Raw genomic sequence first — 25,744 nt, forward strand, 5'->3', positions numbered from 1 at the left:
ATTATTCTCCCTAATCTCCCAGGCCTTTCTACAGTAGCGAGCAGCACAGGTAATATCTCTGGTGATACTATCTTGAAGGTATTTTTCTTCAGCTCACTTCCTAAATCCCTGACTTTCCACTGATTTTGTCATTGGTACCAATGTGGACCATGACAGCCTGGTCATCCCCAGCCCCTCCCAATAACCCATCCACTCTTTCAGCAACATGCCAGACCTGTGCACGCAGAAGACAGCAAACTGTCTGGTTGAGACAATCAGAGTAGCAGATTACTGTATCCACTCAATAATAGTGTCGTCTATACCACCACAACCTGTCTAGTCTCTACATTCTTAATTCCACACGTTCTAGAGGGGCTGTTCTGTCAGCTGTTAAATTAACAGCTTCCGCCGGTAAATTTACTCCTGAGCTGGTGTTCTCAACATCTTCACACAAACAGGCAAATCTGTTAGGCGGCACAAAATCAGGACTAGCCAAAACTTTCCTCTTCCTCTTCTACCATTGGGTATGTGTTGCCCAACTACCTGCCCGTTGTCTTGTCTCTTCCACCATCAATAGATTCCCCCACTAAACTCTGCTCAGTTGTCAATCAGTCTCAATGTTGCAAAATGTTTCTCCGGATCTCCAATCTGAACTTCCAGAGTAGCCACTCGTTCACACCTGCCACAGTGGTATAGAGCTTGAACAGATTCTTCCAAGCATGCATACATGTTACAAGATGTACACTAAGTCAAACCTGCAGTCTTGCTAACACACAATTCCACAGACAAAAAAAGAACAAGTAGTATACTGGACAGTAAATCAATAATTACCTTGTTTGTTTAAACTCCTGATTATGAACAATTATTTAAAAGAAACTACTTATAAGAAATTCGAAGCGAGTTAGCTGTGCGCTATACAAACAAATATATAACTGCACACAGGTAGAAATTAAGGGACCACTCACTCAATTGATGCAAGACTAGCACACAGGGAATAACAATAAACACTGTTTATTACTGGTTTGAAAGTTAACCTGATACCGACGTTAGGACGTGCCATTACTTCCTGAAAGGCATGGGCTCTAACAAAGTTAGGACACAATGGCACGTCCTAACGTCGGTGCCAGTGAAGCAACTAGAATAATACTTACCTCGCCAGATTCGATCGGGAGGACTGCCTGACAACTAATGCAGTCCTTCTGCAGCCAATCCCACCGAAGGATCACATGACTCGGATTGCCCGTATTTCAAGATTGGCTTCAAGGGAACTGTGTGGGTTGTCAGACAGATCCCCCAGAATATAATGAGTAAAACAATCTAATTATATATAAATAAGGCATATCACACACTACTATACAGTCTGTCTATCTATCTATCTATCTATCTATCATTCTCAGTGTACTTATATAATAGTATTTAATTCTCAGTGTATTATACTAAATTTATTAATTATATATTGGGGGACCTGCCTGACAACCAGAGAACTTAATTTGCAAACCCTATTTTGACCCTGTAACTTTCTAAAACCCCTCTGCACACAAAAACTGTTTTATTAAGCAAAAAGTGTTTTTTCTGTTGTCTTTAGAGTCCCTTTAACCCCTTAAGGACCAAACTTCTGGAATAAAAGGGAATTATGACATGTCACACACGTCATGTGTCCTTAAGGGGTTAAGAAAATTTACTGAAAAAATATCAAACCCTCACATATTATTGCGTGCATTATGAAAACTCTTTTAAATAAAGATGGTCAATAAAATTTAAAAAAGAAAGAGTCAAACACTACTATCCCAAATTCTAGACAGACCGGTAGAACTAAACCCATGGACATTCCTGCTGGCCAAACCCCTAGACAACTGACCCAGACCGCACCACCAACTGCTCAACAAGATAACCCTAGCAGCTAGAAGAGCCCTGGCCCAGACCTGGCTACGACCAGACACCCCCCCCCCCCCCCCCCCGCCCCCAATGACCACAGTACTTAACAAAATCAAAGAATGCCACCTCATGGACAAACTCACAGCCCGAATATGAGACATTCTCCAGGATCTCGGAACCCTGGGAAAACCACATTGACAGACAATGACATCTAGACAGATTGGGGACACGACAAACAAGTAAAAGACCAAGACACACATATTATTATGAAATGTATCACCCATTGTCATTGCAAAAATAAAGAATTATAAAAAAAAAAGAAAGAGTCATCAAAGGAATGTGCCTTCTGGTTCCACTAGATTCCATGGAAACTATACATATTATGTACTCTATAAATCAAGACACATTAATTTATTTTGAATTACTTTTCCTAAGCTGGATATATTATGCACACGTTATTATTGCCTAAATAATTTTTTTATAATTAATTAGAATTTATATATGTATATGTGACATCATATTAAAGCCCCTTTTGTCCTCTAAAAAACTGTATATAATATGTGTTGGTGCAATAAATTAGAGAGATGCAAATTGTGGTTGAACACAAACAGCAAAAAATGCAAAAAATGCTTGTGCCCTTAAGGGTAAGAGAAGCTTCTGAAGCTGTGTCCTTAAGGGGTTAAACAATGTGATAACAGAGATATGAAAAATTGCTTCAAAAGACTTAGTTAGACAGATAAGGAACTTAGATTGTAAAACATAATTTCATAGCCTTTCACCAGGAAACATGACTGACTTGTTTTTTTTTTACTAATATCATCATGTGCTGCCTTATCTAAATTACTCAAAATTCAAAAGGTTACAGCAAACAAAACCCAAAAGTTACCATCATACCTCTGTGTTTATAAGCATGTATGGGACACATTGCTTCAAGACAAACTGTATTCCTATAAGCAGAGATGGAGGTTAGATAACTTTTCACAAATAATTAAGTTTGTTTAACCACTGTACATATCAAAGGTCACAAATACTATGTTTTATTATAGACTTCCCTTAAAGATGATTGTTCATTTGATACAAGTTTGTGAAAATAACTTTGACCCAAGATCAAAGTCTTGATGAAATATGATACATTGTAAAATAACACCTCCGAAATTGTTTTTAATATATTTAACAGTAACCTGTATAATGCTGCTATAAAATATATATGAGAGCCCCGAGTGTAAGCGGGTGTAATCCAGACGAAACTCCGATCTCCGCTTGAGGATTCCCTCCCCCTTCCCTCCTCTCTCTATCCTTTACTCCCCCCTCTTTTCTTTAACCGCTTACTGTGTAAATGTCAAAATGTGTCGCCAACAACAGTATATTTAGGCTTGTGACAAAGACAATAACACTGTGCGAGTCGCATTACACAAACCTATACGTCTACTTAAATGTACCATGTAGGTACCTGGTCACGCAACTATATCCACCAAAGAGTAACACAACAACACACCAAACATGAATGAATCTTAAAAAGGTGATATAGAGAAGGGGGCAAATCACAAGTCAGCATTAGTGAAAAAACGTGTTGGAAATAGAACGGGACACAAGTAAGAGTTCATTCAAAACTCCTTGGTGGACGGTGACGAAGATATGACTTACAATGAATGTGCAGTGTCTATGGTTGTTTATTATATAACAATGTTCAAATGCATGACATGTTACTTGGCTTCTGCACAAGCTAATATGCTAACGAGCTATCACTATGTCTACCAAGATGGAAAAAATAAAGAATTATAAAAAAAATAAAATATATATGACAGAAGCATGTAGCTGAACTGGGAGCACAGAATTGTTTGTCTATGCTGGACTTAAATTTGTAATTTACTTTCAATTCACTGTAGTGAAAACAATGTCAGAACTACCTAAGGTGCAGCCTATGTGACCACACTAGGCAGGGGCGGGCTGGGCCGGGGGGCAGGGAGGCAATTGCCCCCCAGGCCGCCCGAAATTCTTTTAGGACCAGCCGCGGTGGGCCGGCCCTTTAAATGCTGCTGCAGCCGCCTGAGCGCTCTGTAAAGAGCGCTCAAATGGCTGCAGCAGCTTCTCCCCTCCCTCCCCTCCCCTTTAGCTGGCCGAGCCGGTCTCCGGTCCGCGGTCCCGGACGGAGTGATGGGAAGGTGCACACTGAGTGTGCACTTCCTGTCAGTCCGGCCGGTTACAGGAAACAGAAACTCCTGTTCCGCGCGGAGTTTCTGTTTCCTGTAACCGGCCGCACTGACAGGAAAGTGCACACTGAGCACCTTCCTATCACTCCGGCCGGGACCGGGGACCGGAGACCGGCTCGGCCAGCTACAGGGGAGGGGGTAAGAAGAGGGGAGGGGGGGAATAAGAAGAGGGGAGAGGGTGGGGGGAATAAGAAGAGGGGAGAGGGTGGGGGGAATAAGAAGAGGGGAGAGGGTGGGGGGAATAAGAAGAGGGGAGGGGGGGTAAGAAGAGGGGAGGGGGGGATAAGAAGAGGGGAGAGGGGGGGATAAGAAGAGGGGAGAGGGGGGGATAAGAAGAGGGGAGAGGGGGGGGATAAGAAGAAGGGAGAGGGGAGGGGATAAGAAGAGGGGAGAGGGGGATAAGAAGCGGGGAGAGGGGGGGATAAGAAGAGGGGAGAGGGGGGAATAAGAAGAGGGGAGGGGGGATAAGAAGAGGGGAGAGGGGGGATAAGAAGAGGGGAGGGGGGATAAGAAGAGGGGAGGGGGGATAAGAAGAGGGGAGAGGGTGGGGGGAATAAGAAGCGGGGAGAGGGTGGGGGGAATAAGAAGAGGGGAGAGGGTGGGGGGAATAAGAAGAGGGGAGGGGGGATAAGAAGAGGGGGGATAAGAAGAGGGGAGAGGGGGATAAGAAGAGGGGGGATAAGAAGAGGGGAGAGGGGGGGATAAGAAGAGGGGAGAGGGGGGATAAGAAGAGGGGAGGGGGGGAATAAGAAGAGGGGAGGGGGGGAATAAGAAGAGGGGAGGAAAGGATAAGAAGAGGGGAGGGGGATAAGAAGAGGGGAGAGGGGGGAATAAGAAGAGGGGAGAGGGTGGGGGGAATAAGAAGAGGGGAGAGGGTGGGGGGAATAAGAAGAGGGGAGAGGGTGGGGGAATAAGAAGAGGGGAGGGGGGAATAAGAAGAGGGGAGGGGGGATAAGAAGAGGGGAGAGGGGGGATAAGAAGAGGGGAGAGGGGGGATAAGAAGAGGGGAGAGGGGGATAAGAAGAGGGGAGAGGGGGGAATAAGAAGAGGGGAGAGGGGGGGAATAAGAAGAGGGGAGAGGGGGGATAAGAAGAGGGGAGAGGGGGGATAAGAAGAGGGGGGGATAAGAAGAGGGGAGGGGGGAATAAGAAGAGGGGAGAGGGGGAATAAGAAGAGGGGGGGGAATAAGAAGAGGGGAGGGGGGAATAAGGGGAGGGGGGATAAGAAGAGGGGGGATAAGAAGAGCGGAGAGGGGGGGTAAGAAGAGGGGAGAGGGGAATAAGAAGAGGGGAGAGGGGGGATAAGAAGAGGGGGATAAGAAGAGGGGAGAGGGGGGAATAAGAAGAGGGGAGAGGGGGGATAAGAAGAGGGGAGAGGGGGGAATAAGAAGAGGGGAGAGGGGGGATAAGAAGAGGGGGGATAAGAAGAGGGGAGAGGGGGGAATAAGAAGAGGGGGGGGAATAAGAAGAGGGGAGGGGGGAATAAGGGGAGGGGGGGAATAAGAAGAGGGGAGAGGGGGGGAACAAGAAGACGGGAGGGGGGATAAGAAGAGGGGAGGGGGGATAAGAAGAGGGGAGAGGGTGGGGGGAATAAGAAGCGGGGAGAGGGTGGGGGGAATAAGAAGAGGGGAGAGGGTGGGGGGAATAAGAAGAGGGGAGGGGGGATAAGAAGAGGGGGGATAAGAAGAGGGGAGAGGGGGATAAGAAGAGGGGGGATAAGAAGAGGGGAGAGGGGGGGATAAGAAGAGGGGAGAGGGGGGATAAGAAGAGGGGAGGGGGGGAATAAGAAGAGGGGAGGGGGGGAATAAGAAGAGGGGAGGGGGGGGATAAGAAGAGGGGAGGGGGATAAGAAGAGGGGAGAGGGGGGAATAAGAAGAGGGGAGAGGGTGGGGGGAATAAGAAGAGGGGAGAGGGTGGGGGGAATAAGAAGAGGGGAGAGGGTGGGGGAATAAGAAGAGGGGAGGGGGGAATAAGAAGAGGGGAGGGGGGATAAGAAGAGGGGAGAGGGGGGATAAGAAGAGGGGAGAGGGGGGATAAGAAGAGGGGAGAGGGGGATAAGAAGAGGGGAGAGGGGGGAATAAGAAGAGGGGAGAGGGGGGGAATAAGAAGAGGGGAGAGGGGGGATAAGAAGAGGGGAGAGGGGGGATAAGAAGAGGGGGGGATAAGAAGAGGGGAGGGGGGAATAAGAAGAGGGGAGAGGGGGAATAAGAAGAGGGGGGGGGATAAGAAGAGGGGAGGGGGGAATAAGGGGAGGGGGGATAAGAAGAGGGGGGATAAGAAGAGCGGAGAGGGGGGGTAAGAAGAGGGGAGAGGGGAATAAGAAGAGGGGAGAGGGGGGATAAGAAGAGGGGAGAGGGGGGATAAGAAGAGGGGAGAGGGGGGATAAGAAGAGGGGAGAGGGGGGATAAGAAGAGGGGAGAGGGGGGGAATAAGAAGAGGGGAGAGGGGGGATAAGAAGAGGGGGGATAAGAAGAGGGGGGATAAGAAGAGGGGAGGGGGGGAATAAGAAGAGGGGAGAGGGGGAATAAGAAGAGGGGAGGGGGGAATAAGAAGAGGGGAGGGGGAATAAGGGGAGGGGGGATAAGAAGAGGGGGGATAAGAAGAGGGGAGAGGGGGGATAAGAAGAGGGGAGAGGGGGGATAAGAAGAGGGGAGAGGGGGGATAAGAAGAGGGGAGAGGGGGGATAAGAAGAGGGGAGAGGGGGGGAATAAGAAGAGGGGAGAGGGGGGATAAGAAGAGGGGAGGGGGATAAGAAGAGGGGGGGAATAAGAAGAGGGGAGAGGGTGGGGGGAATAAGAAGAGGGGAGCGGGTGGGGGGAATAAGAAGAGGGGAGGGGGGAATAAGAAGAGGGGAGGGGGGATAAGAAGAGGGGAGAGGGGGGATAAGAAGAGGGGGATAAGAAGAGGGGAGAGGGGGGAATAAGAAGAGGGGAGAGGGGGGATAAGAAGAGGGGAGAGGGGGGAATAAGAAGAGGGGAGAGGGGGGATAAGAAGAGGGGGGATAAGAAGAGGGGAGAGGGGGGAATAAGAAGAGGGGGGGAATAAGAAGAGGGGAGGGGGGAATAAGGGGAGGGGGGAATAAGAAGAGGGGAGAGGGGGGGAACAAGAAGACGGGAGGGGGGATAAGAAGAGGGGAGAGGGGGCAATAAGAAGATGGGAGGGGGGATAAGGAGAGGGGGGGAATAAGAAGAGGGGAGAGGGGGGGAATAAGAAGAGGGGAGGGGGGAAATAAGAAGAGGGGGGAATAAGAAGAGGGGAGGGGGGATAAGAAGAGGGGAGGGGGGAATAAGAAGAGGGGTGGGGGGAGTAAGAGGGGAGGGGGAATAAGAAGAGGGGAGGGGGGAATAAGAAGAGGGAAGGTGGGAGTAAGAGATACAAATGCAGGTATGTTTCTCAGTATAAACGGAGATTACTCTGCAATAAGCACCCGCCAGTAGGGGTCGCTGTATGTGGAGAGAGGCAGGGATAGGAAGTTACAGCATATGTCTGCCTCTCTCTACTCACTAATCCGCAGGGGAGCAGCTACACAGGACAGAGTCCAGACAGCAGCACCCAGCCTGCAGAGACAGCCCACAGTTTAGGTAAGTGAGGGATGGGGGAAAGGCTGCAGGCAGACATAGGGACACTGAGACATTAGTGGACACTAGGAAACAAAGGCACTTGAGGAGACTGGGAGACTTGGGGACGCTGAGACACTTGGATGCTGGGAGACTTGGGGGTGCTTGGAGACATCAGGACACAGTGTCACCTAGTCTGTCGGTCAGTGTCCCCATGTCTCTCAGTGTCTGTGTCCCCATGTCTCTCAGTGTCCGTAGTGAAAGTGTCCCCATGTCTATATCTACAAGTGCCCCAATATCTCCCAGTGTCCCCAAGTGTCTCAGTGTCCCCAGGTCTCTCAGTGTCTCTGTGTCCCTAGTAACCTAGTGACATGGGGGCACTGGGAGACATGGGGACACAGACACTAGGAGGCAAGGTGACACCAGGGGATACTGTGAGATGCATGGGGACACTGTAAGACACATGGGGACACTGTGAGACATGGGAACACTGGGAGACATGAGGGGACACTTTAAGACATGGGGATGCTGTGAGACTTGTCTCCCAGTTTCCCCAAATATCTTAGTGTTCCCATGTCTCCCAGTGTCCCCAAGTCTCCCAGCCAGTGCCCCTAGAGTCTGTGTCCCCATGTCTCTCAGTGTGGGAGACATGGAGAGCCAGACAGTAGGCGACACTGGGAGACCTGGGGACACTGAGACAGGGCCGGACTGGGGATACAAAGCAGCCTGGAAAAAAAATCTATGCCAGCCCCATAAGTCAATGCGCCATATATTGTCGCATGTAATATGTAAGGCTATGTCTTGCCACCCCAGATGATTGAGTAATTATATATATATATATATATATATACATACATATATATATATATATATATATATATATATATATATATATTTATTGCTTTTTCTAATATAAAATATTGGTCCTTTCATAGTAAAACGTTTAATTATACAGTAAGCATACTCACATGCAGACACAGACAATCTCACTGACACACAAGTTCATTGATACTCATAGACAAACAATCTCACTGATATACATAAGCTCATTCAGTAGCAGACACACACACACACATGCAAGCAAGCAAGCTCACTAGCAGGCGCGCACACACACACACACACACAGCTTAATGTAGTGGTTCTGGTGTCTATAGCATGTTCCTGCAGGCTTTTCAATGTAAACACTGACTTTTCAGAGAAAAGGCAGTGTTTACATTGCTTCCAAGTGACACCTCTAGTGACAGCCACTCAGATGGTCACTAGAGGTGCTTCCTGTGTCAGTGCTGCACAGTGTGCAGCACATACATTCAGGTCCTCCACGCTCTGGAGACGCTGAAGGTTCCCCATAGAGATACATTGATTCATTGCATCTCTGTGAGGAGATGCTGATTGGTGTAGCGTTTTGCAGCCAAATCTATGGCAAGCTTGATGATCTCAGCCATAGAGGCAGGGCCAGTCGAGGGGAGACCAGCATGGCGTGGGGAAAAAAAAAGGTGAGTAAAAACACTATTTTTAAAACACACACAGACACACACATACACCATGACAGACACACACATACACCATGACAGACACACACATATACCATGACAGACACACACACACCATGACAGACACACACACCACGACAGACACACACACACACCACGACAGACACACACACACCACGACAGACAGACCATGACACAGACAGACACACACACTCCATGATACAGACACAAACACAACGTGACACAGACACAAACACACACATCATGACAGACACACACCATGACACACAGACACACGCCATGACACACAGACACATGCCATGACACACAGACACATGCCATGACACACAGACACACACCATGACACACAGACACACACCATGGCACAGACACCTACACCATGACACAGACACCCACACCATGACACAGACAGACCATGACACACAGACAGACACACCATGACACAGACAGACACACACACACACCATGACACAGACAGACACATACCATGACACACAGAGACCATGCCACATACACACACACAATGACACACAGATACACACACACCCACCATGAAACAGACAGACACATACCATGACACACACCCTGACAGACACACACACACCATGACACAGACACACACACACACACACAATGACACAGACAGACACATACCATGACACATACACACACACACACACCATGACAGACACACACACACACAGTGACAGCATAACACATATTACCTGTGGGTGACCGGCCAGGGGGGTCATGCAGGGCAGAGAGCTGGGTGTGATGGCGGCCGCTGGATAAGCAAGGATGGCGGCACTGGAGAAGCTGGGATGGCAGCCGCTGGAGGAACTATTCTGGCGGCCGCAGGGGAGCAGACACAGCACAGCTTCCCCTGCGGCCGCCAGAACAGTTCCTCCAGCGGCCGCCAGCACACCCACATGTCTGCCCGGCCCCAGGTGCCAACGGCCCACCGGGAAATTTCCCGGTATCCCGGTGGGCCAGTCCGGCCCTGCACTGAGACACAAGGGGACACTAGGCGACATGGGGTATGCGCATCATTTATACCAAGCTTAGAGTGCTGTCTGCATAGCATGCTCTTAGTTTGCCAGCCTGCATGATTGGCAGGCAGCCTGACATGCATTTATGCCAGTCTGGCCTTCCAATTCTTTGGGCAGACATGCCCCCTTTTTGGGCATGTTCGCCCCTTTCGGCAGTTCTGGTTTGCGTAATTTGTGACAGTGGCCCACCATTTTATCCTGCCCATTGACTTCCTGCTTCACTGGACACTGCTGTTAGGAGGTATGGATTTACTTGAAAGATGGAAAACCTAAATTAAAAGCTGCATCTTTTGAATTTTCCTCCAGCACCATCTCCATCGACACGACACTTGGGAGGTATGACTGTTTTATTGTTTTTGGTCGATAAGATTCTGTAATTAGGCCCCATCATACTTCTCAGCACCAGGCCCCCTGGGCTCTTAATCTGGCCCTGCTCTGCAGCCAAACAGGTAGGGCAACATGCAGGGATATCGCACTGCAGCCCACACAGTGCTCTTTAAGATGCAGTCATGAGGTTTGCAAAAACTGGGGCTTAAGAAATTCCTGGGACCCTAAGCTAGCATGATGAGCAATTTCACTTTCTCATATTCTGTACAAATATTAGTACGCATGCTTATGCAAGGCAGTTATTGGCTGTTAGTACTGCAGTATTACAAAATTCTCTGAACCCCTGCAGCCCTTCTGAACCCCCAGATCACAGGAGAGTCGGAGACCAAAAAGGATATATTTTGTTCTATGCTTTAAGTTTATTTTTTATGATTTGCTTCCTAGAAAGGAAAGTCAATATATAGTATATAGCAACAGAGCAATTCTAAGAAGAGTTTTAACATGACAAAATATATATGGATTGACCCCTTAAGGACCAAACTTCTGGAATAAAAGGGAATCATGACATGTCACACATGTCATGTGTCCTTAAGGGGTTAAACCTGGTTTGGTGGAAAAATAATCACCACAAATATACAACAGGAAAAGGAAGCCGCATGGTATCTTGTAGATTCACATGTACATATTTTCACTGTAACCACAACTTTTTTTGCCTGATTTAAGCAAATATCTTGTGTTCAAATCTGTTACATTTCTATCAGAGATCGGCACAGAATGTATATAAAGGGAAGCGATTTAAAATACTACATTCTTCAGAAGACAAAGCAAGAGAAATAACATCTGTTTGGTGAGTCATAAACCTAGATCTGAGATTCATATGGTTAGATTAAAAAAATAACTATCCATCTGATTTATGCATAAACTTAAAAAGTCATTAATAAGGGCAATGTTTTTACCTATAATTTAATGATGTTACAATAAAGTAACATTTCAATTTTTTTACATAATAACAAACCTGCAAGATTGTGTGAGCTAGTTTGTACTTGCAAGATTCTGAATAAATAACCGTTGTAATAACCAACGCCTGAAATATTCCTGCATATTGTACATATAGTGAAATCTCAAATAAATGGGTGTCAGTAAACTGATTTTTTGATAAAGTAACATTTATTATACTTTAAGTTTAACATCTAATATAAAAAATACCCACTAAGGCGTATGCAGACAACAAAAAAGAAACAGTTATGGATTTCCCTCTAAGGTTTATTCTTTAGTATTTGTAAAATTGCTCAACTACTTCATGCTGGTATTCATGTATACACAATTCCCATGGTATGCAGCCATATGCCAGAATCAGGTATACACAATTTAAATATAAACATTTTTTTTTGGAAACTAACTTAATTTGCAATGGGTTATCTATTGAGCTCCTAGACACCAGACCTGGCTCTCCCATTACAACATCAGCTCTCCTGGGATTTCCTGCAGCTGTGCCGACTGGTGGGCACATCGAAATATCTCCCTGCCCGGCACTGCAGTTGGTTCCCTGATCGAGGTCTGCACGTCACAGAAGGTGCAGACCAGTATGTTTATACATATATATTTCATTGCAGCCCTTCTCCTAGAGGGAAGCTCTTATCTTGGTCTCCTTGTATATCTTGTATATGTATATATACATATATATATATATATATATATATATATATATATATATATATAAAGAAATGATGAACCAGAGCACTCCAAAGGACTTGGTGAAAAAAAATTATTTATCTGTGTACAGGAGAATCGACATTTCGACCCGCAGGTCTTTATCAAGATGACATAAAACTTAAAACAGTGTCTTTATATAGCAAGAGTAATTAAGAGGTAATTACTTACCCTAACGTGACCGTGATGCCCCACAATCATGTGTAACCGCTGTGTGATCATTGCGGTATAGCGTGCAACATGCGTCACTAAGTGATGACGTCAGAGGTTCGCGACCCGTAGAGGTCGTGAGTGAGCGTCAAGTTACCATGGAAACCTCCGATAAGTGCGCGTGCGTAAAAAAAGTGAAGATTTAAGAGTTTAAAAACATGGGAAGACAATCTAAAGTCTGTAATGAGAAATGTATAGTAGCTATGTCCGAGCCTGAATTTAATCAATTGTGCATGTCTGTAATGGGAGAGATCCGGATATGGTGAAAAAGTGAGTGTATATGATGTATCGTGATGAGAAAATGTGCGACAGTGGCAAGAATAGGGTTGGAATAAACAAGACTAAGTATATGGTCTCATAGCAGGGCAAGAAAGTGAAGAATAGAAAAAGGTGTGACGGAGAGTGAGGAATAGTCAAACAAAGATGTGTGTGGTGATAAAGCCACCCGATGTGACAACAAAACGTGTGTACAAATCTAAGTAAGGGAGGGGGGAGGGAAAGGGGAAAAGAGTGGGTTATGAATAAGAGTGTATGTACAAAACCGAACAGATCTATTTGCATATGTACAAAATAGTGAGGACATGAGAAGTAAGGCATGAAAAGTAAGACATAGCTAAACTACATCAATACGAAGTATTAAAAATAAGCAACAAAGTCTGGGCAATAAACTAAGAGATGCCTGTATATATTACATATTTAAACATTTACTTGATAAGAGATGCAAGACACCTATTTCTAGAGATCTATGTGAGAGAATATATTTAACGACTATCCAGGAATGAGTGAAACGATATATATTCGTTAAGGCCTCTAGGGTGCACTGTGTCTAGTGTCTTTATCCAGTATGCTTCGCGTTGAAGCAGGCTTTTAGAGCGGTCGCCTCCTCTGGGCAGCGGGGGGATGTGGTCGATGGCTATAAATTTGAGAGTCGGGAGTCGATGATTTACTTCTAAGAAATGTTTGGCCACCGGTTTCTCCGTCTTGCCGTCTCTAAAGGCGGTCATGATGCCTGAACGGTGACCCCGCATTCTATCTCGTAATGTGAGGTCCGTTTTCCCCACATAATAAAGTCCACAGGGGCATGATATGAGGTAAACCACATGATCCGTGAGGCAAGTGATGTGGTGTCTAATGAGATATCGTTTTCCTGAGTGTGGATGAGCAAAAGATGGACCTGTGAGCATGTGTCCGCAGGTAACACAGTTAGTGCATTTGAAGCAACCCATTTTCGTGTGTCCTTTTTTTGTCTCGTATTGGTTGATGTAATCACTTTTTACCAAAATGTCCCTTAGATTGCGATTGCGTCTAAAAGCAATGCGAGGAGGATGAGAGAATGTGGGGTGCAATGTAGGATCTGCGGCCAGGAGGTCCCATCTTTTTCGGATCACCTTAGCGATCTGGTCGCTTGCTGTATGATACAGGAATGGTAGTGTGATAATTGCAGGGTCCTGGAGAGTCGTAGTGGTTTTAAACTGAGATTGATCATGAATTTCAGTGGCTCTCTGTAATGATCGATTGAGTATATGAGGCGAATAGCCTCTCTGTAAGAAAGATTGTTGCATTGCTTCCATTTGATCTTTGATATTATCTGGGTCTGAATTGTTCCTCAATACTCTGAGAAACTGTGAGATCGGGAGAGATCTCTTAAGCGCCCCTGGATGAAAGCTGGTGGCATGTAACACAGTGTTGCGATCAGATGTTTTTTTGTATAGGGCAGGCATAGGCAACCTTCGGCTCTGCAGATGTTTTGGACTACACCTCCCATGATGCTTTGCCAGCATTATGTGTGTAAGAGCATTATGGGGGATGTAGTCCACAACATCTGGAGAGCCGAAGGTTGCCTACCCCTGGTATAGGGTGTAACCTATAGAGTTCTGTGTTCGATATATCTCTACGTCGAGAAATTGGATCCTGTTGGCATCACTACTGTGACTCAGACGTACAGGGGAATCAATGTCATTTAAGTCTTGAATCATGGTGTCGAAAGATGAAGAGGGGCCCCTCCAGGGGCGCTTAAGAGATCTCTCCCGATCTCACAGTTTCTCAGAGTATTGAGGAACAATTCAGACCCAGATAATATCAAAGATCAAATGGAAGCAATGCAACAATCTTTCTTACAGAGAGGCTATTCGCCTCATATACTCAATCGATCATTACAGAGAGCCACTGAAATTCATGATCAATCTCAGTTGCTCCTCCTGAGCCTGTTTTACAGAGCCTGGCACGGCTCTGGAGAATGTGAGTGAGAGTCACACACTTATCTATTACACATTTTTTATTATACAGTTTGCACTATGTTGTTGTCTTTTATTTTTTCTCTATTTTAGTTTATACCCAAATCCAGTTCCACGCTGTTTGCATTACAGTCCAGTCCCATATTGGTCCTATATTGGTAATATTACAAATTTCTGCTGTGATCACATTGGGGAGGTGTATATACTGGTATATGTTTCTTTTAATTGTATTATGTAAATCTGGTGCATTAGGGAAGCACTAGGGTACCGGTTACACCATTCATTGTATATTTTCACCATATACAGAACTGTCAAAATTTCAGTGAAGCGCCTACGCACTATCTTCTGTTTGTTATTTATATATATATATATATATACATATACATACACATAAAGAAACAATGTGTGAGAAGGTTGAACACAAAAACACAGCCTCCCCACTCTCAATCTACAACAGCCACCACCCCATTCACCCTGTCACACCCAGCCTCTCTTACCCTGCCCCGTGAGTGTCAGTCACCCTGTCACCCACCGTGTCACACACACCCTGCCACAGACTCCCTCACCTTCTCCACAGTCACCGTTCTACACACATTGTCACCCTCATATACATGCACATCCCCACAGGTAGTCATACTCATATACACACACAGCCTTTTCTCATGCACACAACAAAATGTTGACATGAACACAATATACACATTCAGATCAGAAGCATACAAAAAACACACTGCACGCAATTCCCCCACTCACATGCATGTGCATGTATCAGAGTGTCTCTGTGTGTGCATGTATTAGTATGTACCAAAGAAAAAAAGTTACCTGTGCCCTTCCCAAATCCCTATGCATATTTAAACAAATGGAGATGTTTAGTTACTCCAATGGCCATTACAGGGATGCCCACCTGCAACGTCAAGGCAAACTTCTTAGGTAGGTCCTATTCTGACTATTCACCTTGTTTCCTTAAGTCAAAGATATCTCTAATGAGACTATCTCTAATGAGAGGGGTATTTTTTATAAACATCCCTACATGCTTATTAACCCTTAATAGGGAACACATGGGGTGGGCGGCAGCATTGTAACATAGCTGTGTGATACAAAAGTGAATACAAATACACAAACACAAGTCCTGAGCTCAAACTCCCACTACTCTTGGGCGTCAGCAACGACCATAGTACACAACAGCCCCAATGTATTAGTATGTGCCCAAAGCTGCCATATATATGCATGATACAAGAACATATAGGATATCATAAATGTGAGAGGGTTATAGAATTTGTGGGGTAAATGTCTACGTTACATATTCAGGTATGTAATTGATCTACAACAGTGTTTTCTTATCTGTAGCTTCATTATTTGGTAAATGATCTTGAAAAGTGTTTCTGCACACCTAAATGTGTTGGTTTTGTTTCCATTACATAATATGCTGTATAACCATATTGAAACGAAAAATACATTTAAATATTACTTTCGAGGACACCCAAAATACTTGGATTTGTTCATTTTTTTCAAACTACTTGGTAGTGAATGTGTTAACAGATATCATTCGAGTAACAATTCAGACTGTATAAAGCACAGCTGGACTTAATGTACAATAAATAACCAGTGTTGACTTTAGTCAGCAAAGGTTGCAGTTAGAAATTTAATTTCTTATCTCTCTGTTTGATTTTAGTTGCATAGATGATGCGTATTGCATCGTTTCAGATTATCTTTACAAATATGACTTCAAGACATTAGGACAATAACAATTTAACATTTTTGCTACGTATGTCCACTAGTAATTACTTCTTACTCAATTACCTCACAAGATTTTACATGCTCATTTAGCAAGTTACAAATGTGAAATTGTTTAAAAAAAACAAAACTTTTTTTTCAATTTTGCCAATTATAATTTTTAGATAACTAGCATATCTATCGAAACATATGTAAAAATAGATTAATCTATTTTTCTTGATTTTCGAATTATTGCACGTTAATAGGAGTTTGACATATTTGTCTCAGTTACAAGTCATATTCTTGAATAGAAAATGGATGATAAATTGTGGAGTGATAAAAATTGTTTTTTCAACTTTTATCTCTTTTAAAACAATTGAGTTTATACTAATAGAGTTCATCATTTATTATGAATATCATAAAAATTGTTTAATTCACTAGATGGCAGTAGACTACTGGAAAATGGAAAAATGAATTTGTATACATACCTTTAGTAAAGAAAACATATACTGCTAACATGTATTTTTACTGGTCCACGACTAACGCTAATGGTTAAAGGGACACTGTAGGCACCCAGACCACTTCAGCCCATTGAAGTTGGCCTGGCTGCCAACTCCCATCACCCTTAACTCTGCAAGTGTAATTATTGATGTTTTTATAAACTGCAATAATTACCTTGCAGGGTTAAGTCTTCCTCTGGTAGACAGCCACTAGAGGGACTTCCGAGTTCGTAGACGACTTTTGTTTGGTCATCTAGATGACGCTGGATGTCCTCACGCGATGCATGAGGACCTCCAGTGTCGCCAGAATCCCCATAGGAAAGCATTGAATAATGCTTTTCTATGGGGAGATCCTAAAGCGAGCGCATGCGCATTAGGTCTCCCCCGCCGGCTGACGCCGACTGGGGAGGAGTGTGGGCGGAGCCTGACCCAGCGCCGAAGGACATCTGCTCCAAATCTAATATTGGTAGATAAAAACAATATACAACAGAAGTCCCAGATAAAAAAAAAAGTCCAAATAAACAATAAATAATAGTGAAAAAGTCCAATTGGAAGGATCTTACTCAGGTCAAATGGTAGTAGTAACGTGCTTAATCGTGAAAAGTGTCCTCAGTGTCTCTTTCCAGGTAAATCCACTTATATGAAAGACAGAAAGTAGAAGGGACCAATAGTGCAATATGTACAATCCAATACATTCGCTATACAGAAGAAGATGGTAATACACAGCCTGGTGAAAGTTCTTTGGAATTTTCCCACGCTGTGTAAAATGACAAAGAGCACTATGATTGGCTTAAACCAACCAATCAGAGTGTTCTTAGTCTAATTGCAGGGCGGGGCAAGGCTTTATAAGCCTTCCCCCTACCTGCAGAGCTCAGTCTGCGCGGAGCCCTCCATGGGTGAAGATGGATGAATTTTTTTAGTGTCGGGTTTTTTCTTTTTCGTTGGGATTTTTTTTGCGCTCGGGTTTTTTATTTTATTTTAAATTCGACGGGTATGATGGCTTTTTATTTGGCCTTTTTTGGGGCTGAAAAATGAAGATTTTAGAAAAAAGAAGATGTCAAATGGTAAGTTTAATTTTTGCTTACAGGTTAGTTATTTTATTCCCCTCTCACTATTTTTAGGGTAAGGGGGGCAGGTAGGGGATAGTTTTATTTGGGTGGGGTATGACCAGGGGCTTGGTACCCCTAGTCAACTTGATTGGGGGGGGAATGAATTTTTATTTAGGGCCCCCACCCACCGCTCCACTTATTGATTTTTTTTAGGGCCCCCACCCACCGCTCAGGGGTGGGGGCCAGGGGGCAAGGACAGTAGGTCCCCCCCTTATTGTTTTTTTAGGGCCCTCACCCACCACTCAGGGTCGGGGGCCAGGGTGGGAGGACAGTAGGTCCCCCCCCTTATTGTTTTTTTTGGGCACCCACCCACCACTCAGGGCTGGGGGCCAGGGTGGGAGGACAGTAGGTCCCCTCCACTATTCTTATATAGGGCCCCCAGCCACCGCTCAGGGGTGGGGGCTGGGGGGAGGACAGTAGGTCCCCCCCCTTTATCCTTATTTAGGGCCCCCACCCGCCGTGCAGGGGTGGGGGCGAGGGGTGGACAATAGGTGAGGGAGGGGAGGTGAGGGAGGGGAGGACAGTAGCTCCACCTATTGTCATTTAGGGCCCTCACCCATCGACCATGGGTGGGGGCCGGGGGTAGGACAACAGGTCCCCCCCACCTAATTGTTATTTAGGGAGCCCCCACCTGCCCGCGCAGGAGGGGGGGAGGGTGGAGTGGTTAGTAGTTGTTTGTTTTTTAAACAGTGAGCAGCCACAGGCTGCTCACTGCTTACTAGACATGCCCCTACTCGCAGTATAGCGAGTAGGTGCATAATTTACAAATACTAAGTAATCTTTACTTAGTATTAGTAAATTTGGCTGAAAGACCAATTTAGGTCTTTCAGCCTTTTAGTAGATAGCTCCCTGATACCGTGGGAGTTAGGGGGCTATCTACTAAGCGGCTGCAAGACGCAGCCACAGCACGAATAGGATCGGAGTTTCATTCATGCGAATGAAATTGCGATCCGAACAAAGTCGCGAATTGCATCCTAACACGAATGGAGAAACTCTTCTCATTCTGTTAGGATGCAATTCGGTAGTATTGCCGGCGTTCTGTCTAAGTGACAGGACGTTCGGCAATACTGACAGGAAGCATTGTGGGAACAGGGAGGAAAGCTAGGGATCATGGGAAAATTGCTTTGACCAGCGGAAATGAAGCACACTTTGCTCCTCCGCTGGTCAGAGCTGGTCAAGCGGAGGAAACCTCCATAAGGCAAAGAGTCCCTACTTTGTCTTATGATTTTAAAGAAAACTAAAGAAGGCAGGAAGAAAAGAAGAACAGATCCTGAGAGAGGGGGAGAAGAAAAGAGATTGAGGAAAGGTAAGTTCTGCATGACAGTGCCGCTTTAAGTGTCTTTGGGTGTGAAGTGTTAGTTGGCTTTAAGAAGAATTCATCACAGCCGATAATAGTCTGTAAATCTATTTTGTTGATTGATTACCCAAGTAGCCCAAAGCAAAAAAATCCATCCAGCACTTAATCTTCCTATATCTGTAGAGAATCTCGATTGATGAAGGTGTGCAACTCTTTTTCTGGTATAAACAAATCATTGCAACAAATTGCCATATTTGGGACATGTGGCAGTATAATGCACACTTTGTTAATAGAAACAAATCCTCGCAGCCCTCTTAATACATGTATTTAGAGCCTCTTTAGTGCTTCATGCTGAAGGATATTATGGCTTTGGTGATACTGTCTCTCATAGTGCAGACTACTTATGATAGTTTCTTGACTCTTGACACACTGGGCCGGTTTAGTCTCACCACACATGCTGCATTTATTTTTAAACTCCTCTTTTTCTTATGACACATTGAAAACTCTGGAAGAGGGGATAACCTTTCATAATCATAATAATACATAATACATTATCGCGCATACACCATGGGTATTTTGTGTAGGAATGTGATATAATAGCACTAGGTGTCTATTAGTATAAAGAGATTATAAGAAACTAGAAAAGCTGCAATTTCTGGGGAAATTGTGTGAAGTGTTCTTGCCTCCACCAGTAGTCTACAACTGGAGTGGGCGGAGTAACTGTTATTATTTATTTATATAGCACATTTAATTGCAACGTTGTTGCCCAAACTGCTTCACAGTTACATTAAAACATACATTTCTAAAAACATTAGCAGTACAAAAGGCCCTGTCTATACCCTGTGTGCTCGCAGAGCAATTGCTACCGCATGGCTATTGCCAGAGGGCCCTGATGTACAAGTAGTAGTACCCAAAATAAGGGACTGCAGAATAATGGACGACTTGACGGCAAGGGTGAAAGGCTCAGTAGAGAAGTTCCTGAAACTGTGGGAACCTTGGGACAACTGTGTCCTAGGATCGAATAGAGACAGAGGGAGATAGGCCGGTGGCCTATGACCCGGTGTGACTGAGATGGAAGCTGAGACCTTGATCCATAATCGGTGGACCGCCCTCCTCCCTCCTCCCCCCCCCCCCCCCCCCCCACTACTTTTTTCTTCTTCTCTGCTAACTGTGGCATCGCCCTCTTCTCTCTATACTCCTCTCTTCTCTTATACCTTTGGGGGTGACCCCCCCTCTCTTTGTCCTAATTCTCTTTCCTTTTTTCTTTTTTATTGTTCTTTCCCCTCTTCTCTCTAGCCTGATTAAAGGGTTTGAAGGAACAGCTGAGCTTTTTGGCTAACCCACTAGGATGTCATAGATCACTGGCAACCCTGATATTAGGCTCATAAAGTAAAAAATTTCCTTGATAGGGGGCAAACCATAAGAGGCCCGGGACCGGGTTAGAATCGGGAATTCCGTTATGTATTACTCCGAATACGCATGATTGTCTCATGATTCTGTATAATGAGTTGGCTTCTGCGTAGGCCTCACAGTTAAAGTATACTTGCTCTACCTGTCGAGTACAAATGGTGATTTAAAAAACACAAAATCCTCGATGGGAGGCAAGTTGTATAGAATTTATAAAGTGGCTTGGCATCTGGGATGATGTCAATTATTGTGTTTACTAGGCTGATCTTTTGTATTCTGGCTTATGCGCAAGCCTCAAAGTTGTAATATTCTTGCGTTGCCTATCGTGTGCAAAAATAAAGAATAAAAAAAAAAAAAAGGCCCTGTCTATGACATCGCTTGCTGCTCCAGCCTGGCACAGGTCAGAGTATTTTGGTGGTTGCCATCTTCAAATGGTTGTATTTTAAAAACTATACATCCTACAGTGAAGAGCTTTATATTGAGAGAATCACAAGACCCAGACCTACATTTTGATACATAGCATGTCTTAACAATGAAGGCACAGTCACAGTTTAGAAATTGCCCTTTGAGCTGGCTAGAGTGAAGTTTCAATGAATGTCAATGGACGGCATGAGTTGCAAACAAATGGTCATATTGTGAAAACTATCAGGACTATGGCTTAGCCGTGGACATTTCTAGTGGTAGCAAGGATAGCTGAACGTTTTGATATAAAATTTGTGTAGGTGGGCTTGAAAATGAGGAAGTGGTGGCAGTTTAGAAATCCTGTCCTGATTTTTCAGCTTTTGCCAGCTCCCACTCTAGTTTTGAACATATTCCGACGATATTCGGTGAACCATTCGGCGAAACATTCCACAAAGTAATAGCAATCCAATCGGGAACACGTTTCGGTATATTTCTGTCTATGTAGTGTAAAAACTGTGGGAGGAGTTAGGGTGGTAAATTTGGCTATAATAAGATTAATATATATGTGAGATAACATTAAGTGGTCTTGCTATGCAAGAACACTTAATTATGACTCTTTTACAAGGTTATTCTTTAGGGAATGTGTGACAAATAAGGCACAATTACAAGTGTGTAGAAAAATGCATATTAATACTGACGTAGGTTACAGTTACAGACAAAGTTACAAAGTTACAGTTAAAAGAATATACACACAAAATACACATTATAAACACATCCAGTCCATAACCAATAGATACATGGTAAATGACAATACTTAAACACTTAAAGGAAAAACTTCTCTGTGCGCCTTTATCTTAGGACAGCACCTCTCAGTTCACCATCTTGTGAGTCTCCTGACCCAGAGCACTTCTGTTTCCAGAGTTCTCCTACCCAAGACCAATTCTTGGAGTCCTTAACTAGATATCCCATAATCCATTGTGCCTCCCAAAAAATGGTACATCCAACCCCTTTTTCCAGAGAGTTCCAGCAAACCTGTATCATGCAGTTATGAAAGAGATAGATAGTCTATGGCAAAACTCAACCCCCTTCTCACATATCTGTTAGTAAATAAACACTGGAAAGGCTTGTTCCCAAAATTTAAAGAGTCATCTTTGCTGTACCCTTTGATGGCAACCTCTTTTGATATGTGTTGTGGTTTAAATTCAGCAGACAGCAATGTTTTCTCTCAGGTATGAAGACAAGGAATGGACACAGCAGAAATATGAGCTCGGAGGGCAGTACTCCATCACACAAGTGTATGACAAAATACTGCTCCTAAATTTAATGGGGAAAACACAGATCTTATAACAAAATCAGGATCAAAGGCCAGCTGTTATAATAGAGCATCCTGACATTACTTAATCAATTGTGTCATTAATCCATTTCATTCCAATCTTTTATTCTGAAAGAATAACATATCAGTAAATTAATGAAATGTCTATTATAGCACTCAGGGAAGAAAAAAAACGTCAGAACCGTTATTTCTGAAGAAAATCTCCGGGGAGCCATGGCTATAATAAGACCGTCCCTCCCTCCTGGATGAATTAAGGTTTATTAAACAATTAGTTAAATTTTAGGGCTTGGTATAAATTCTTTGCAGATCCAATAAAATGATTGTCTGTTTCCCATGATGAAGAAGATACAGCCTGCTTAGAGTGAAATATATTAATAACATATTTTACTATCACTGTTCTTTGGGATCAAATAATATTAATCAGCGCATAACCAAGTCCCATGGAAAGAAGAATAATTAGGGTGCACCGAGCACTATTGTTCATTCTGGATCAGTCTGAGGTTGATCATTCTTTGCTTGGAATATCCAGAGTGCTTGATGGGACATCTTTCTAATCAGCTTTCATGAATCCACATCTGGTTCTCCTCGGTCAGAACAGCTCTTCTTGTGATGGCAACAACGGTTGTTGAAGGACTGTATGGTGGATCAAAGGTTCCAGATTTGAAGAGGGATTTCACCAAGACTTGGTCTCCAGGCCTGAAAGGATGTGTGGTTGTACCTGAAGGATGAGGAAGAGATAGAGACAAATCACCATAGATGCCATTCAATTCGTCTACAAGGTTCAATACATATAACACAACATTTAGGTCTCCACTCACCATCGAAGCACCTTTGAACTTACACCATGAAGTTGGAAAAGGTCTCCCCATTAAAATTTCAAATGGTGAATAACCCGTAGTTGAACTAGGGGTCATTCTGATTTCAGCTAAAACTGCTGGCAAATTGTCTGGCCAATTACGTGTGCTACCCAAGCCTCCTTTTGTCAATTTCTCCTTTATCGTTCTATTTATCATTTCTACTTGCCCTGATGACTGAGGGTGATGGGGTAAATGAAATTCACAACATTTTACAAACCTGCTGTGTAACTGCTGAAGCGAAAGGAGTTCCTTTATCACTATTAATCCTAACTGGGCATCCAAAACATGTCTACAATGACAAGTAAACACTTGAGTCCACTTTTGCCGTTGTCATATGCATGAAGTTAATTTGTAAATGTAACATTGGGCCTTCCACTGGAGGAAGGTGGTCATGTTTACTAAACTGTGGTTTGGTTGTATTAACTCTTGCACATGTTAAGCACCAGGATAAAATATTGGTAACTGTATGATCTTACCTGTTAATTACAAATCGTTATTTTAGCATAGCCAATACCCCTCTTCGTCCGACATGTCCATAGCCATGGAACTGTCGGACGAGTAACACAGAAGAAGCTTGAGGGATTGCTATGCGACCTTTAGGATCCTTGAGGATACCAGAAGTTGCATCAGGTGTAACAGAATGTATATTCCAGTAAGCTAAGTCATCCGAAGATGATGCAGCCTGCATAGAAATAATATCAATATCATCAGTATGATTAGGCATATGCAATGCAGTTAAGACCTGGCCACAAGAAACAATACTGTAATCTGGCCCTAAGGGAAAAGAGGCAGCCGCCCTTTTTGCCACCACATCTGCAAAATCATTACCATCCCTGACCATAGAGTAATCTGTATCATGGCCCTTGCACTTCACAATAGCTAAAGATCTAGGTAACAGTATGGCCCTCAATAATCCATCAATTAATGCAAAATGAGAAACAGTTCGACCATCAGCTGCAACAAAACCTCTAGCCTGCCAAATGACACCAAAATCATGAACCACTCCAAAGGCATATCTCGAATCAGTATAAATAGTCACATCTTGATCTTTAAAAGCAATACAAGCTTGTGTAAGAGCAATCAACTCCACCTGGGAACTAGTACACCATAACTCTTATAATCCTCATCCACCACTAAAACACTAACAACATGCTTATTCCCTGCACCAACGTCCACAGACTTTTTAGTCACTTTCTCATCTTTCATACCAACATCAACACTTTCTGCAGTGCATCTCACCATTGCAGAAGGACTCATAACCATCTATCCAACATGTATTTTCCCTCTACCAATTGCCATTAAAATTTCATCCGTATCAATATTCCAAAAAATCTTTTTTTTTTTAATCTAATCTGTGATATAATGGTACAACAGAAGGCACATAAGCAGGTGATGCTGCAGAAGCCTGAACATACTTTGTAGCCTGATCAGGAACAACCCATAACTGAGCACACTTTAACCATCCTGTAGCTGCATTATGCATATACTTCTTATCCCATTTTGGATCTCCACCTGGACCCCACTTTTTAAAACCTTTAATACACATACCTTTTAGCATTTGCAAATGAAAATCACTAAAAGAACCCTTTCTTGGCCATGGATTACAAATCATTTTATCACAATTCTCTGACCATACAACTAAATTTGTACAAAATGGCTCAGCATAGTAATCTCCAATAGTCTCTTGAACAAACTGGCATGGAGTTTGGCTTAATCGAGGACCCTGAGACTTAACTTGAGGAGTACGTGACGCAGCACTATTAGGGACATCTTTAGATGATTTAAATTTTACAGAATTTTGTTGGGAATTTTTACCTTTACTGGAGCCCATTTCCAACTTCACACAGATAACACTTTACAATATATAAGCAATGCACACTTTTTAAACAATACAACTATACATGCAGCGCTGCAATAAATAAAATAAATTTATTCTACTGTGTCCAAACCGTGCATCCAATATAGTGACTAAATCTGGTCACTCAGTGGGACTGCTATACCCACTATATACAACTTACCAGTAAGATGGGACTCTAACCCATAAAATATCAATTTTTCTCTTATACAACTTAACATGGGACTCTAACCCATACTTAACATGGGACTCTAACCCAAACTTAATAACAACTTAACATGGGACTTTAACCCATAACATAATAAAGTATGCTGTAATAAAATATAATATTATGTAAAATATTATATTGCACAGCTACTTGGGGACTCAAACCCTTTTAACTCTTGAGAGTACAAAAAAAAAACCAAAAAAACATTACTTTTCTGCAACCACAAAAAAATTGTTCAGAGAATCCAAACAGGGCAAAGAACACAAAAATAAAACAGAAAATGTTCTTACCTTATTTGGATTCTCCCTCCACTTCTGACACCATATTGTTGTGGTTTAACTTCAGCAGGCAGCAATGTTTTCTCTCAGGTATGAAGACAAGGAATGGACACAGCAGAAATAC

The 25,744-nt window shown here is 43.6% G+C and overlaps 1 protein-coding gene across 1 annotated transcript in view; it reads left to right on the forward strand.

Moving 5' to 3' along the window:
• Nucleotides 1–25,744, forward strand: part of LOC134572372 (G-protein coupled receptor 183-like) — a 59,811-nt gene that overhangs the window by 23,674 nt on the left and 10,393 nt on the right. Inside the window, exon 2 of the mRNA XM_063431334.1 lies at nt 11,269–11,354. Within this exon, the coding sequence (XP_063287404.1) occupies nt 11,269–11,354 (86 nt within the window). The remainder of the gene's footprint in view (nt 1–11,268; nt 11,355–25,744) is intronic.

Source organism: Pelobates fuscus, chromosome 1 (genome assembly GCF_036172605.1).
Source record: "Pelobates fuscus isolate aPelFus1 chromosome 1, aPelFus1.pri, whole genome shotgun sequence".
Classification (NCBI taxonomy): domain Eukaryota; kingdom Metazoa; phylum Chordata; class Amphibia; order Anura; family Pelobatidae; genus Pelobates; species Pelobates fuscus.